General features: G+C 41.1%; 1 protein-coding gene and 1 long non-coding RNA gene across 4 annotated transcripts in view; one reads left to right on the top strand and one right to left on the bottom strand.

Annotated features, from left to right (window-relative positions):
- Positions 1–17,257, bottom strand: part of LOC123372052 — a 228,038-nt gene that overhangs the window by 98,677 nt on the left and 112,104 nt on the right. The window lies entirely within an intron of this gene.
- The window catches only part of LOC123372049 (hedgehog interacting protein), a 95,604-nt gene that overhangs the window by 9,247 nt on the left and 69,100 nt on the right, over positions 1–17,257 (top strand). For all 3 annotated transcript variants that reach the window (XM_045020011.1, XM_045020010.1, XM_045020012.1), the window contains exons 3-4: positions 7,107–7,263; positions 8,065–8,266. In XM_045020011.1, the coding sequence (XP_044875946.1) occupies positions 7,107–7,263; positions 8,065–8,266 (359 nt within the window). The remainder of the gene's footprint in view (positions 1–7,106; positions 7,264–8,064; positions 8,267–17,257) is intronic.

A 17,257-nucleotide genomic window follows, 5' to 3' on the forward strand; every position in this document is an offset into this window, starting at 1 on the left:
ACCACAAAGAGTATTTTTTAAATACAAGTTTGTAACTAACCCAAATGATGAGTATATTCTGCTGAACATTTACATCATCTTTTCATTAGAGTCTAAGTTTCTGAGAAAAATGCTCTGTAGGGAAAAAAAGTTAAAGAGGGAGGAGGGGATAGAGAGGGAATGGGCTGAGCAGCACAGGAGCTACAGCCTCAGGATCCTCACTCCCCAGATCAACATATGTGGTGACGAATGACAAATTTATTTTTCTACAAAGTTTGTGTATATGTAAAACTGCTGAAGTGCATCAAGATGTCAAGTGCTTTTTTGACCACCCAGGTTGCCTTGAAAGATAACCAGATGAAAGCATAACTTTAGCACTGGACAGAGCACTGTGCTTTGCAGGAAAGAGCTTACAAGCTAGCTAGAATAGGATTTTTCCTACATCAATCAGATGCTAATAATCATTCTAAATACTTGTTCTGAGAGTGGGCTGCACTAACAAAAAGTTGTTGCATACTTATGTCGGACAGGGTTAATTGATTTGTTTGGCAGAGTGGTCATTGGCACATGTATTAATATTTCATGAAGGTATTGAGATTCAGGTCACACTTTTGTGGATAGTGACCTATAGAATTCTAGAGTGTCCTTCAAAATATATATGTACATTTAAAAGCAAATTCATAGTTCATTTGAGTTTTATAATCCATGTGTGAGATCTGTGTTTCCCATTTGAAAGCTTTACAAACTTGACTAGTATTGAAAAAACAAACAAAAAGAACTCACAACCTATGCTTCATTATTTAGATTGCTTAACATGAACTGCAAAGAACAAGCTCCTGTGAGGCAATGTGGCTTGGAGGAATGTGCACAGGGCTGGGAGGTAAACAGGCCTGAGTTCTAATCATACCCCTGCCAGTGACTCACTGTTTGGCACTTAGCACATCAATTAATTTCTCTCCCTCAGTTTCTCCATCTGTGCAGTGGGCAGAATGCCACTCAACTACATCACAGGGGAATTATAAGGAATAGTTGGTGATGGCACACATGTTTTTACTCCATAAAGTGATATAGGAATGATAAGTATTTTTTATTGACTAGAGAATGATAAGTATTTTTTATTGACTAGAAACAAAAACCATTTCTTTTTGTTAAAATGTAGTTTCATTTTCAGACCAGCTCTATTACTGACTAGCATCAGAAATCCATCCACAGTTCTCTCTCCATCTGCAAGTCAAAAATATTAGAGGGTACTTAGCCTTATGGGACTGATTTGTTAAGAAATACCTATGAAAGTAGTACATTTTGCCCACTAATTATGAGCTTGAGTTTGTATTTGTATGCATTCAAAATCCCCACTTACTTCAGCAGGAGTTTTGAATACACAAGGAATGAAGGATTGGGTCCACCCCCCATTTTTGCACAAGGTCAAAATATATATAGTAAGCTGTATACAAATAATACTTGGAAAAGTTGTGTGGATATGTACTACATGAGGTTGTAAAGAATGGTATAGAAGCTCCCTATTTTATCTCAGATGTCTAATCTCATTTTAGCATCTGAATTTTACAGAGAAGCTCAGTCTGAGTGCGTGTTGGGGCACTGAATTTAAGTCTGTTAATGTAATTTATTTAATTATTATGAATTTTAAGTTTTGTAAGGTGCTCTTAGATCTTGAGATGGGTGGACCTATTATCTATTTTTCTTACATCTAAATAAATAAAGGGAGGATTTATTCTCCCTTCAGCCAATAGCATAATTTCCATTAATGCCAATGGAAGCCACATGCACTGAGGAAAAACCTATCCCTGTCTCCACAGCCACAGAAGGTTCTGACATCCAAGCCGGGGAAGGATTTTGGGGTAGTCAAATGTAAGGGGAAGAACAGTGGCAGACTAGGGCTAGGGACAGCTATTCTATTGCTACACTATCCTCCTATTCTCCCCTCCCACAGAAGAATAGATGCATTAGGACAATGGAGGCTGTTGAAGCCTGAACTGCACCAGCTCTGTTACTGACTAGCACCAGAAATCCATCCACAGTTCTCTCTCCATCTGCAAGTCAAAACTATTAGTAGGTACTTAGCCTTATGGGACTGATTCATTCACAGAGTGGCTCCACAACTGCTCTATGGCCTGGGGAGAGGATTCTTTTCCATTCTTCCACAATGTATCCTCAGTGCCCAAATCCAGTAGCCAAGCTGAAGATTTGCCACAAATAAGGGGCCTACATCCCTTCTTTGAATTAGAAATCAAATTTTTCTTCACTTTTGAAGCACCAGATGGTATCATGGAAACAAACTGACATTAGCTGGAGTTCAGCATCTTACCTCTTTCCTTGTGCCCATTATTCTTGTTTTTAACAAAAATTGGTTGTGGTGATTGTGTGCAGATCCAGCTCCAGATGTTACCAAAGTCAGAATCTAGAAGTGGATTTTTAACCAAGTGGAATTCAAACCAAAATGACAGAAATGTTGGGAGAATAACCGCTCCCTGCACTGTAATTCCAGGAGTACTTTCATAGTTATTTGGTATTTGCTGAAAAATGTCAAGGGCTTACAGTGTGGCTGTCTCTAGTGGAGGCTGCAACAGTTCCACACTGCTGCTGGGTGTATGCAGGCCCATTACCACACACCTGAAAAATCCACTGGGATTAAGTTGTGTGACCACCTGACCTGGTAGTCTCCAAAGGTTTCAGCAATGGAAGAATTTGGCTGGAGTCACCTCACTAACATAGCTAAGAGTTGAGGAGAGTGAGGTGAGCATGTTTTTTGTCAACAATTTCAAATGTGAAGCTAGAAATCTGGTCACTTATGCCCCCCATAACTTTTCAAAATCCATCATCATGGAACAAAGAAACCACAAGGAAACAGAACAATATTTTCCCTAGTCATTAAAAATATATATATTCTCTATCTCAATGAAGTTAGCAGGAATAAAGTAATTAGGTCAGATACCCAGGTGGCATAAATCAATGTAGCTCCATTTAATTCATTGGGCTAGACGGCCCAAGAAAGGGGTGAGTGGTGTGTATTCTGGACTTGACCTACTCCAAGCATGGTACAGGCCCAAGATAATTTACCGCAGGCTCCCCATGATTGTGGTGGGTAAAGGCTGGAGCCGGATCAGAACCTGACTCAATCAGTCCACTGAAGACTCCTCTTTAAAGTTACAGAAAGGGAGAAAAGGCATCCACTGAACAAGATGCCAAAGGAACAATTTGAGATGTAGGAGTAACCAGAAAGTGATGAAGGTTACAAAAGGTGAGGAGCATGGTCAATGGGTTGAAAAGCAGCAAGTTAGGTTGATAATAGTTGGAGATATAGTAGAAGATTTCGTCAGGAAGATGATATTAGGGACTTTGGTGAAAGCTGTTTCAGTGGAGGGAGAAATCAGATTAAGAGTCTAGAATGGAGCTGAAGAAGAGGAATTCCAGACAGCAGTTGTAGAGAGTATGTTCAGTGAGCTTGGAAATGAATGGGAGAAGACAGAATGTAGTTGGAGATGTAAGTGGGGTCAAGGGTGATTTTTTTTTTATGAGGATGAAATTAGAGCATACTTTTAGCGTGAAGGGAATGAACCATTGGAGAATGTTGGATTGAGGGAAAATGTTAAAAAAGGAGAGTGGGGAGTAGGGAGATCAGGATGGGAAGAAGGGAAGGGGTTGCTGGGGCAGTTGGAGCAGTTAGAGGAGGAGAGCAAACAAGAAATCTCAGTTTTGGTGATGGGGGAAGGAAAGATGGTGATTTGGAGGAGGAGTTAGAGAGAGAAGAAGGGAGGTCCCATCAAATCTTGTTGATTAAAAAAATCAGTGACATCCTGACCTTAGAAAGATGGGAGCAATGGAAAGGTTTAAGAGAGGCAGCTGTGGTTGCAACTTTGCAATGGCAGAATTGAATGAGAATGCAGAAGTGGTCCTTCTTGACTAGTGAGATGGAAGAGCTGTAGAGGGAAAGAATGAATTTGTAGTGGTAGAAATCAGCATGGTTGTGGGACTGCCATCCAGGATGCTCAGCTGGATGAGTTCAGGAGCAGAGGAAGTTGTTAGTGAGTGAAGCCAAGGCTGAGGGTTGGCTGGGTGACCTTGCAATGGGAGAGAGGCTAGGAGTCAAGGGTGATAGAAAACATAGTGAGATAGGGATGAAGGGTGAGATTGGGGGGAGGAGGAAAATAGCTTCTGAGCCTGGAAGCTCCAACCTTCCCTAGCAAGTTTTGGATCCAGATTGATTCCCAAATCCACATAATGGGTTTAGATCTAGATTTCTTGATCCCTCAACTTCAGGGATATACAGACTGGGAACTTGAGCTCAGATTCCTCTCTATTTTTACCATTCATTTTTCAAATATAAAGAAACATAATGCCCCCGGGATCCTAGCAAAACAAGAGAGACTTAAAATGAGCAGAGAAAATTGGTCATTGCCTGTAAGGTTCTTTAAAACCATAGCAAGAGATACAGAAATTCAGAGGGCCATGCTTTACAGCCCTTAGGCATAAACCCCAGAGAAGTCAGTAGTAGTGTGCTTTCCTAAGAACAGAGTAAAACTGTAGGATTTTGACCCCTTATTTAATGTAAATATTTCTTTATTGAGACAGTTTGCATATCTGATCTAGTATATGTAATATATGGCAGCGAATTTTTTTAAGTAAATGCTTTCTTATTACATGGCAGAATAAAGCTTAAGGGCCAAGTTCTGCCTTTTTATGCATGTGCCAGACTCCCATTGAAGTCAATTCGAATTGCACAGACATCCAAAGATTAATTGACCTTAATTGGATGGAACATATACAGAGTGGGATTTTGAAAAGTGCTCAGAGTTGGCCTAACTCCATTAATTTCCATGGAAGTAGTTAGACCAACTCTGAGCACTTTTCAAAATACCACCCATTATGCACAATTGGAGTTGTCCTTATAGAGGCACCATCCTTTTTTGACAACTTAGCAAGTTCATCCATTGACACTGTAGAGTTTCAGAGTTCAGTTCAAACCCCAGTTTTTAAAAACAGAGTTATAGAATATGAAAAAGGAATGGGCTTGTTGAATGGCAAAAACAAGTTCAGTACATTTCATACTTGCTTACATGCTAAAATACTTCGTGAGACAAATAGCCACAGGCATAAAGTCAATCACTTTATGTAAAAGTAAAGAACATTCCATATGGCATTGGCTAAATGAGTTTGCATCTGACTGTTATTAGAAATGAACATATACTGGCCAGTGTGATCCACACATACTCCCATTTATTCTTATTGAAGACAAAATTTCAGAACAAAGAAATGTGTCCTTAATAAAAATGGCACATTACTACATGCTCAATTCCACAGCTCCAAATGTCCATTGCACTTAGCTTGATTGTCTGTTGTATGTAGAGAAAGAAATCACTAAGAGCTCGGTCGTGCCCTCTGAAGTCAAATAATTCAACATCAAGATTCTGGATTGGTTTTGGGTCTAGCTTGACATCTACAGAGCCTTGGAATACTGTTCTGTGTTTATGTCACAATTAATCTTCACTTATTCCATATGAAAATTATGTATCTTATTTTCTCATGCATTTCTTGTGCTAGTTCCTATAAATTAGAAACAGCCACTAGCAACTGATATTTGCTGAATCTCCAAATTCATGCCAATGAAACCTTCATACCACAACACACAATCACGTGTTCCAAATTTTATTTTCTATTACCCAAAGGCAGAATTTGGCCCATTATTTGGAATGACCAGGATATTTATTTATTAAAGGAGGACTCATATGAGAAGAATACATGATTGTGAGTTGAAGTCCAAAAGTTTTATTGACATAAGTTTGGGATAACTGCATTACTTACAAGTGGAGAAGTTATATGAGAGTTATGCTGATGATCCCAACTGAGTGCCAATAAAACTTTTATACTATATACTGCATCATTATTAATTCTGTATATACCATGGCCCAAATCCTGACCCATGCAAAGTCTCCTTTTGCATTGCTCTGGCAGTGCAAAGGGAACTTAAAGATGTTCTAAACCAGACTACCTTGCTGATTTTATTCAAAACCCCACACACACTATATAATGGGCCAAATTCTGCCTTCTGATGTACACGTGAGCTTGATAAAGAGGATTAAAAATGGGTGAAACTTACTAAAAATAGGTCTATGGGTAGAAAGTAATAGTCTTGCTGTTATTGGAATGTATTAAAAAGTCAACAGCAGCACTGTTCTTCCTCATAGATCTCTATTTCTTTTCTTTCTTTTTTTTTTTCCTTTTGGTTTTCAGACTCCTTCTTTAAATAACCCCTAACCTAAAGAACTCCTTTCAGCTAAAGACAGTTTACAGAACCCATACACACTTGCTTTAGATAGGCTACAGGTATAGCTACAAAAGAGGATGAGGCACTCCCTCCTCTTAGGTGCTTGAGAGTGAAGAACTAGTCTGTGATATTGATCCTCAGGTTCTCCTGTGCTAGGGCAGAGTACTAACCACAGAGCTGTAAGAATACCTGAATATAAATGAAGTTCTGTTTTATCCTTAGTCCTCTCTTTTTGAGACAACTCCTCATGCACCATTTATACTGACTGTCTTTTGGTGCCAATGCTTCATGAAGTTTTTAAGATATTGATATGAAGTTTTTACACCCTTTCATAAATCAATGGAAAATGCCATCATTTATTTGATTGGCAGTTAGCAACATAAAAACAAAATGAAAACCAGTACTCTCTAATATAATGTTGTTAAAATAATAATGCTAAGGGTTAGCTGTAAACCAAAACAGCAAGAAAAAGTTAAGTTAAGGCTGCAATAGCTTGAGCTTTACAACACATTGTCCTTCATTAGTGGGGTTTGCTGACTTCAACAGGTGCATGGCCACTTTAACTGAATTTTCTCTCATGTTTTTATGACTGACCCTTCGTATTATTTTAACAGAGTAGTTTTTTGCCTGTTTTAATTACATTGCAAATAATGGGTGATAGAAATAGAGAAGAGTAAGCCACAAAAGGTATTACTCCATCTATCTGTGTTTAAAGACAGAACTTTGTTTAAAGTGCTTATTTTTCCACTCAGAATATAACCCATTTGAACATTAGGTTGAAGGCACAAAAACCTGCAGCCTTGGCAATACACTAAACACTTGTATGCTCTCTTACATTTTTAAGGGTTTCTCCAAACTACAGCTGATGAGTTTTGCTTTTACTATGCAAGAAAAGACGGTGGCTTGTGCTTTCCAGATTTTCCAAGAAAACAAGTGCGAGGCCCAGCTTCTAACTATTTGGACCAGATGGAAGAATATGACAAAGTGGAAGAGATCAGCAGGTTCATAAAGATAAATGCTGTTTAATCTAAAAAAACTGACAAATCTTTGTGGTTTTCACAGTGAATCAGCTCAGTCTGTGCTTATGCTCTGCAGCTGTGTGCTCCAGATGTTATTTTCTTCTGCTGCTGTTTAAGTGCCTTTTTTTTTAATCACATTAGCTAAGATACTTTTGATATGTAGGTAACCAATAGAGTATTATGAGCCAGGCTTCTCTGTGATTCATATGTATTTCATGTGTGTCACTTTGATCTGAAATTTATTACTAATAGTTCACAGCAGTATGGAAGTTCTCTCTAGAATAATTTATTAACAAATCTGTTTTTATGCATATGGCATTTTTTTCTCTTGTATATTTTCCACTACTGTGAATAAATTGGATTATGTTATTTAAGTATACTGCTCCAAAAATAAGGACAATTTTATCAATTTCTGAAGTCATTGGGATTTGCAATGCTTACTTTAGGAGAGAATTTTCCTATAAAAATTTTACTTTCCTTTCTGTGAATTTTGCTGTCCCTCCCCTGGCTCTCAGATCTCAGGCTACTTTACTTTAACTCCCAGCTATATAAAGCCAAATTTTGCTCTTGGATGTACACAGGTTACTCTCATTTACTTCAGTAGGAGTGGCCACAGTGCATCTGAGGACAGAATATGGGCTTTAGAATTATCCCTGTAATACCACTTTAGGAACCTTGTACTGTAGTTCTCAGGGGCAATGTTATGTGAAAGTTCTGTGAACTGTATCTATTGCAAAATAATAATAATAAAAAAGTCTCACTGTTTTTCTCTGATTTCTTTAGAAAGCACAAGCACAACTGCTTCTGTATTCAGGAGGTTGTGAGTGGTTTGAGGCAGCCTGTTGGTGCAGTGCACTGTGGGGATGGATCACATCGTCTCTTTATCCTTGAGAAGGAAGGATATGTGAAGATTTTCACTCCTGAAGGGGACATAATTAAGGAACCGTTTTTGGACATACACAAGCTTGTTCAAAGTGGAATAAAGGTTGGAATTCTTTTTTATTTCTCTCTCAACATCTACTTATATTTTAATCTAATTATTTATTACCCTCCCTGTATGTGCTATTCATTTAAAATTAAAACCATGGGGAGCATCAGCAATTTTTTCAGGAAAATATTTTAATTTAAAGAAAAAGTATTCTACATAGAAGATAAGGAGCAAATATGAAATATAGTAGAGTTCCAACTGATAAGGAAAGGGAGCATAATGAAGGAGTCTGCTTTCGTTGGTTAAGTAAAGGGGAAAGACATGATTATAAGAACTGTATTCATATTTTTCTCTGTGCTTTTATTGTTTCCTCCTCTTGAATGTACCGGAGGATGTACAGCACCATGATCACAAAGTTATCTCCACATTTACATCATTTAGGCCTGATTATGCTACTACTGAAGTTTGCCAAACTTTGGCATTGACTTCAGTGGGAGCAGGCATGAGCCATTTAAGGAATTATTCCCACTTGAATCTTTTGGTATTACCAGTGGTTATTATAGAAGCATACAGAAGGGGGAGCTCTCACCACACCATCCAAGAAGGAGGGGGAGCTATCCTGTGCTTTTTAGCATAGGGGGAGCTGTGCTTCCCCTCCCCCTTCCTTTAATCCCTGAAAACTACAAAAACTGCCCATTGTCTGTGGTATAATCTAAAAATGTGCAGCACGCAACCTGTACCCTAAAAAATGTTATTGCACCTCTAAACGCATGTCTACAGATTAGCGAATTTTTCTAGTGCTGATCAAGCTCTTATTAAAGCACTGTGCACAAAGACTACTATTGACTTTAATGGGAGCTGGAATGGGGCCCTGATGATTGGGTAATGATGTGACATTATTATTCCTGGAGATGACGGTTTTCAAGGCAGAACTTCTAGATACGACAATAAAATCATGGGATAAGTAAACTTAAGAGAATCCAAAGGCTACCAGGTGATATTTTAGTCAGAACCCATCTATATTTTATTCCAATATTTACTTATCATGTAAATGTTTATGCTGATAACTCAGCTGAAATCCTACTATGCGATATGTAAAATTGGAATTAAGCTTTGTAATCAGGCTTTGCATCAAATAACTGCAATCTAACTTCATAAAAAGCCTCTTTACCTGAAATAACTCATGGACTTGCTTCAGTGAAATGAAAAAAATATATATATGAAAATGAGCTATGTTGATCTAAAGTATTTATTACATGATAAATAGGCTTTTTGTGCATCAGCTACAATGCCAACAGGCGGGTTTCAGATAGACCTTTCTGAGAGGGTGTTTGGATAATTTTGGGTTTGTTTTGAAACAGAGGAATAAATGCAAAATACAGTAGTTTCTTTCAAACAAAGAACTAATTTCTATGATTTTGTGATTTATTGAACCCTTGCCTTTGTGCCTATATGGATTGCCTTCAGCTACTGAGCTCCAAGACAAAAGAAGAAATAAAGACAAAATACACAACAAATATAAAAGGAGCATGTTCTGGTGTGATGTGGTGTTCTGAGTGTCCTTACACATCATGGCGATGGGCATCATATAAAGGCCTAGTTGCTGTTAACAGAGATATACTAGACCGGGGTGGCCGACCTGAGCCTGAGAAGGAGCCAGAATTTACCAATGTACATTGCCAAAGAGCCACAGTCATACTTCAGCCCCCCAGCAGCTTCCGCCACCCTCTCCCATCCACCCACCAGCAGCCCCGCCAATCAGCACCTCCCCACACCTCCTGATCAGCTGTTTTGTGGTGTGCAGGAGGCTCTGGGTGGGAGGGGAGAGGAGTGAAGGCACAGCAGGCTCAGGGGCGGGGGCAGGAAGAGGTGGAGTGGGGGCAGGGCCTGTGGCAGAGCCAGGGATTGAGCAGTGAGCAGCCCCTGGCACATTGGGAAGTTGGCACCTGTAGTTCCAGCTCCGGAGTCGGTGCCTACACAAGGAGCCGCATATTAACTTCTGAAGAGCTGCAAGTGGCTCTGGAGCCACAGGTTGGCCACCCCTGTACTAGAGAAAGCACCACAATTTTCAAAATTGGGGTAGTCTCCCCTGGGTCTATATTGAGGCACCTGAATAAGTGGCTTGGTTTTCAAGAAGTGCTGAGCACCCAGCAGCTCCCACTAAAAATTAATGGAAGTTGCTAAGTGTTCAGCACTTTGAAAATTAGCCCACTTATTTAGGCATATAAATACAGATATAGAGAGACTAACTTTAGACTCCTGATATTTCAAATCTTGGCAAAGCGTTTATAAGTCTGAGTTTGGGATGGCTGCATTACTGATGAGTGGTGAAGTAAATACATGTGAGGCAGTCAAATGTACATGATAACTGCAATTTATGACATGGTTCTGCAGTTTATCACATGGATATCACCAAACCATGTGTTGTGAATACTCACACAAGCATTCCCATACATCTCTTTTCTCATATATACTGTATACACACACATACTTCACTTGGTTCACACAGGAACCCTCCCAAGCAAAAAAACAATGAGGAGTCCGGTGGCACCTTAAAGACTAACACATTTATTTGGGCATAAGCTTTCATGGGTAAAAACCCCACTTCTTCAGATGCATGGAGTGAAAGTTACAGATGCAGGCATTATTATACTGACACATGAAGGGAAGGGAGTTACCTTACAAGTGGAGAACCAGTGCTGACAGGGCCAATTCAATCAGGTTGGATGTGGTCCACTCCCAATAATTGATGAGGAGGTGTCAATACCAAGAGAGGGAAAGTTGCTTTTGTAATGAGCCAGCCACTCCCAGTCCCTATTCAAGCCCAAATTAATGGTGTTAAATTTGCAAATGATTTTTAGTTCTGCAGTTTTTCTTTGAAGTCTGTTTTTGAAGTTTTTTTGTTGAAGGATGGATACTTTTAAGTCTGTTATAGAATGTCCAGAGAGATTGAAGTGTTCTCCTACTGGCTTTTGTATGTTACCATTCCTGATGTCTGATTTATCCATTTATTCTTTTACATAAAGGCTGTCCGGTTTGGCCAATGTACATGGCAGAGGGGCACTGTTGGCACATGATAGCATATATCACATTAAGGCAAAAGTTGTTACTGGGAATTCTAGCAAATCATTATGGGTCAGCATGTGTTTGCATATGTCCTAGAAATACTGCAGCAGTTAGCTATTGTCTAATGTTGAGACACATATCTTTAATAAGCTAAATTAAAGGTTTTTAAAAAGGTAAGCAATGAATAGCCAATTCTAAAGCACAAACCCAGACTTAGCTTTTTGTGCCTACATATTGCACACAATGGAACAAATTCTCCTCTTGGTTAATACTAGTACAACTCAATTAATGTCAATGGAAAGCAGAATTTGTCCAAATAAGTACTTTAGCCCACTATTTAGCCAGTCAAATCAGACCATTAAATAATTTCAGTTAATTCCTAGATGATTTACACCTGGATACTCTAATTTCCAACGGCTTTCTGGAGAGCACAGTATTAAAAAAAATTATTAGTGTGATACATTAGGTATGAATCACCCTTTTGTCAAGAATCCTCCCCTCCCCCAGCCTGTCCCACCTTTCCATAGTCCTGACTGACTCATTCCATTTGACCAATCTACAAAAAAGGGGAGATCAGTCAGCACTGGGAAAGAGTCACCACCATAGAGCCAGTAGTGCTAATTTAGCTGGAAGACTGGGAGCAAAGGAAAGAGAAGCAAGAAGCCAAAGACCCTCCAGTTAGAGGGAATTATGGATGTTCTAGTGCTTTCTAGTGGGTGGGGGGCTTGAATGGGTGGAGGCCTTTTTGCATTCTGCAGAGGAAGAAGGAAGGAGAAGTAGCTGGATCAGGACACTAGCTGATAGATTGGGAGAGGAAGGCAGGAGAATGCTTAAAATGAGTACACGCAGCTTAACTGCACTAATAGTTATATAAAACACCCAATAACTTGAAAAAGTAGAAATGAACAAATAAAACCAAATATTCCCTAATGATTATTTTAAAACAGGAGTTCTCAAACATTTTTACAGTGTATATCATCATAACAGAACATCCTGTGGGCCACCTCCCTTCTCGTTCCCAGTCACAGTAATCACCTTCCTTCCCAGTCACAGTCACATAACATCCCTGTGGCAACTACAGACACAGTTCACATAGAAAAATAATACCGGGGATACGAATACCGGATTCTGGCAAAACGCCCTGGAGGGGAGCAATTTCTAAAAGGCTCTAACATGTTGCACTATAACTGCCCTGTGTAGACCCTGCTGGCACAAGGTATCTAGTTCATGTTAACGTAATCCCTGTTTCAATTTTTTTTAAATGCAGTTATTTCTCCAGAATCTTTACAGTCTGCATATTTTGCTAATTAGTGCTTCAGGACGTTAGTATGCAGATTAGTGACATAATTGACCATGAATGGCTCAGGTCTGTTGTAGCTGTGTGTGGGCTGTCTGAATAAGAGATCTCTTCTCTTTACAATACAAAAGGGGGTTAAACATGTTTAATTCTCACTAATGTAATACTAAGGGAAGCTGTCTGTGTACATTCTTGTTACAATGAACCTGATTCTCTCCTTACAGCGGTGTAAATTCAAGAGTAACTACTGTGAAGTCAATGGAGTTTTAGTAATGAGAGATCAGAATCACGCCCAAAATGTTTAGGTGCAGTGTTTTTCTAAATGACGGATTTCAGAGTAGCAGCCATGTTAGTCTGAATTCGCAAAAAGAACAGGAGTACTTGTGGCACCTTAGAGACTAACAAATTTATTTAAATTTAATTTAATTTAATAAATTTGTTAGTCTCTAAGGTGCCACAAGTACTCCTGTTCTTTTCGTTTTTCTAAAGGTAACATTTTGGCCATTTTTTCCCTCAAAATATCAAAAAAGCTATTTTCTCAGTTTTCCCATCGTTTTCATAGATCCATAGGTTTTAAAGAAGAAACAACCATTAGATAATCTAACCTGACCTCCGGTAGAACACAGGACATAGGACTTTCACCCAGTTACCTGTGCATGTCATATGAAGATTTCCCTCTGAAATGAATAAGAACTGTTAACAATTTCTCCCCCACCCCCATTTTGGGTTTGGTATAACTAAGAAACAATATTTTCACTTTTTGATGAAAATGTACTGGGTTAGGCTGTGTGTGTTACATTTTATTTTTACAACCAGGGTTTAACCTCCCTGAAAACAGCAGTTTAAAAATTTTTTGATTAATTTGTATTTATAGCTGAAAGACTGAGGGCTTGTCTATATACAAAGTAATAGCACAGTGGACAATGGACTGCAAAGCTAGTTGAGATAATTCAATAATATCTGCCAAAGATATTGCAGGAAATTGCCATATCTGTCACTGGGATGCAGAGGAGGAAGCCCCCATATGTGGTATGGTCCCCTTGTACAAAGAGCAAATAGCCATGAACATTAGTGGTGGTCTGACTATTATTAAGTCCCTGACTATGGCATTGGTGGTCAGATCCATGAACAGAGAAACAATGCACAGGTATGGTGAAGTCAATGACTATATTGTCAGGGAATGAGCCACACTGCCAGTGGTACAGAGTGCAGAGGTGTTTTTGCTCCTCTGATCTGCTTGGTGATCCACATAGTGGAGTTTGCTGACAGTGCCCATTTCCCCTTCTGTGAAGCAGCTAGCCTCAACACACAAATGGGATGATCTGGTAGATTTTTCACAGTCGTCCCCCTGAATATTTTTAATTTTTAAGCTCCATTGCAATCAATGGGCATTTCTGCTTAAAAATTGATGGCACAATACAGTCAAGTGTGTTGAGTGAGGGGAGTTAATTCTCAGGGTTTTAATCAAAAGAAAAGGGGGGATATTATATGCACTCAGATGTGCATTATGCTAACATTATGTTAGCATAAGTACATTAAGGCTGAGTAAATATTTTATCACAGCCCAAAGACATACTGCCTAAACCTGTCTTCTCATGTGAGGATGGTGGTGGCCTGAACCTTAAGGAAGACTTCTCAAATACATAGAGACCCAGCATTCATGGGGAAAGAAAGTCCAGACCCTGGGGACCCTGGCCAGAAGCATGTTCCCAACTTGTCTCTGCACGTCTTTCAACCACTAATCTTCACTGGCAGCGTGGCTGGCAGACATGTCCTGCTACCATAGTAGTTCCTAAATTGGCCATCTCCTCTTCTTGTCTTTAGAAGCCCTGGAAGGGCTTACTGCAGAAGCTGGCTATCTCCAGTATTTTTCAGGCACATTTCATTCTGGCCACAGAGTGGGAACTCCTTGGCTCTCCCACCTCAACCCACCCACGATATCTATTATGGGGAGCCTCCAGTGGGTAGTGCTTGTGTCAAGGGGCAACCAAGGGACTTGGTGGCAAGAGTAGCCTATCATATAGACTCTGCTATCTTGTTCCCCAGATTTTTCAGCCCCATTTTTTGGCCTGATAAAACTGGTTTTGAGTTACAGATTAGTATTCTACATGTGTTCCTTCCAAGTTCTATAACAAGGACAAAATTTACCAAGAGAAACAAGTTTTCTGATTTTTGTCTTGCATTGATTTTCACGGCATAGTTTTGTTGTAAGATTTTTTTAACTACTAATCATCTAGTCTGACATCTTGCATATCACAGGCCACTGATTTTCATCCAGTTAGCCCTGTTTTGAGCCTGATAACTTGTATTTGACTAATGCATATGTCAAGGTTCCTTCCCCACTCTAAACTCTAGGGTACAGATGTGGGGACCCGCATGAAAGCCCCCTAAGCTTATTTCTACCAGTTTAGGTTAAAACCTGGTACTCTGCCACCACTAAGTGCTTTAACAAAAAAAAGGGAAAGACCACTTGGAGTTCCTCTTCCCCCAAACTATCCCCCCAAGCCCTTACACCCCTTTTCCTGGGTAGGCTTGAGAAATATCCCCCTACACCTCTTTCCCTGGGAAGGCTTGGTAATCCCGTCACCAGTTAGTCCTGGTGAACACAGATCCAAACCCTTGGATCTTAAAACATTGAAAAATCAATCAGGTTCTTAAAAGAAGAATTTTATTAAAAGAAAAGGTAAACTTCATCTCTGTAAAATCAGGATGGAAAATAAATTTACAGGGTAATCAGATTCAAAGAGCCCAGAGGAACCCCCTCTAGCCTTAGGTTCAAAGTTACAGCAAACAGAGGTAAACCCTCTAGCAAAAGGAACATTTACAAGTTGAGGAAACGAAGATAAAACTAACACACCTTGCCTGGCTGTTACTTACAAGATTGAAATATGAGAGACTTGTGCAGAAAGATTTGGAGAACATGGATTGATATCTGGTCCCTCTTAGTCCCAAGAGCGAACACACCCAAAAACAAAGAGCACACAAACAAAAGCCTTGCCCCCTCCCAGAGCCCCCCTTATTGGTCCTTTGGGTCAGGTGTCAGCCAGGTTACCTGAGCTTCTTAACCCTTTATAGGTAAAAGGATTTTGGTGCCTCTGGCTCTGCGCAGCTCCCCAGAAGTGGCCACCATGTCCATCCCTTAGGTGCAGGGGCGGTCAGGGAAGCTCTCTGTGCTGTCCTAACCCCCAGGACAAGGCCCCGCAGCTCCCATTGGCTGGAAACGTCGGCCAATGGAAGCTGTGGGGGCATTGCCTGTGGGTGCGGGCTGTGCTCACCACGCAGAGCCGCCTGACCGCACCTCCATCTAGGGGCTGGACATACTGGCCACTTCCGGGAGCAGTGCGGAGCCAGGGCACTTAGAGAACCTGCCTTATCCATGCTACGCTGCCATCCGGGAGCCACCTGAGGTAAGCGCTACCCAGCTAGAGCCTGCACCTCAAACCCCTTGCCCCAGGTCAGAACCCCCTCATGCACCCTCCTGAAGCCTGCACCCCGCACACCCTCCCGCACCCCAACCCCGTACTCCAGCCCTGATCCCCCTCCTGCATTCCAAACCCCTCGGCCCCAGCCTGGAGCCCCCTCCTCCACCCCAAGCCCCTCATCTCCGGCCCCACCCCAGAGCCCACACCCCCAGCCAGAGCCTGCGCCCCCTCCCACATCTCATCCTCCTGCCCCAGCCCTGAGCCCACTCCTGCACTCCAAACCCCTTGGCCCCAGCCCAGAGCTCCCCTCCTGCACCCCGAACTGCTCATCTCCACCCTGATCCCAGAGCCCACACACTAACCCCTGCCCCACCCCAGTAAAAGTGAGTGAGGATGGGGGAGAGCGAGTGACAGAGGGAGGGGGGACTCGAGTGAGTGGGGGTGTGGCCTCAGAAAAAGGGTGGGGCCGGGGTGGGCCTCAGTGAAGGGGCAGGGCAGAGGCAGCGCAAGGGTGTTCGGTTTTGTGCAATTAGAAAGTTGTCAACCCTAAACTCAAGTGGCATTTCTTGTCCACTAATTGTCCCTAAATCATTTTTATTTTATTGTAGCATTTGGTATTAGAGGCTTTAATATATATATATTGACTATGGAGTTATAGAATCAGCAACAGGACTGCATTATAAGCCAAGCCAGGGCTGGCTTTAGGAACCGCGGGGCCCGATTCAAATACCCGGCGGCGGTCCGGGTCTTCGGCGGCACTTCGGTGGCGGGGGGTGGGGGAGAGTGTCATTCACTCGCTCCGGGTCTTCCACAGCACTGAAGGACGGGGGTCCTTCACTCGCTCCGGGTCTTCCGTGGCACCAAAGGACCCCCCCACTGCCGAAATGCCGCCGAAGACCCGGACTGCCACCGGGTGAGTAAAAAAATGTTTAAAGGCACCTAAGGCATGGGGCCCGATTCCGGGGAATCGAGGAGAACTGGCCTAAAGCTGGCCCTGAGCCAAGCAATTCAATTTCACCCAAGTGTCTGAAGTAGAAATCTGAGTGAAATGGGTATCCTTAAAACTGCCTTTGTGGCATTATCACACCAAGTTATACTGTATAGAGATCAACTTTAAAATAAAACAAAACACATAATAATCTTTTATTAGTAAGACTAATGAAAACACCAGAATAATAGGGCAAAGCCTTTGAGGCCTCTAAGAAAAAAAAGAAAACCCCAAAAGAGAAAATATATGTCAGTGAAATGATGCTGATGATAGGC

The sequence above is a fragment of the Mauremys mutica genome, chromosome 5, assembly GCF_020497125.1.
Source record: "Mauremys mutica isolate MM-2020 ecotype Southern chromosome 5, ASM2049712v1, whole genome shotgun sequence".
NCBI classification, from domain to species: domain Eukaryota; kingdom Metazoa; phylum Chordata; order Testudines; family Geoemydidae; genus Mauremys; species Mauremys mutica.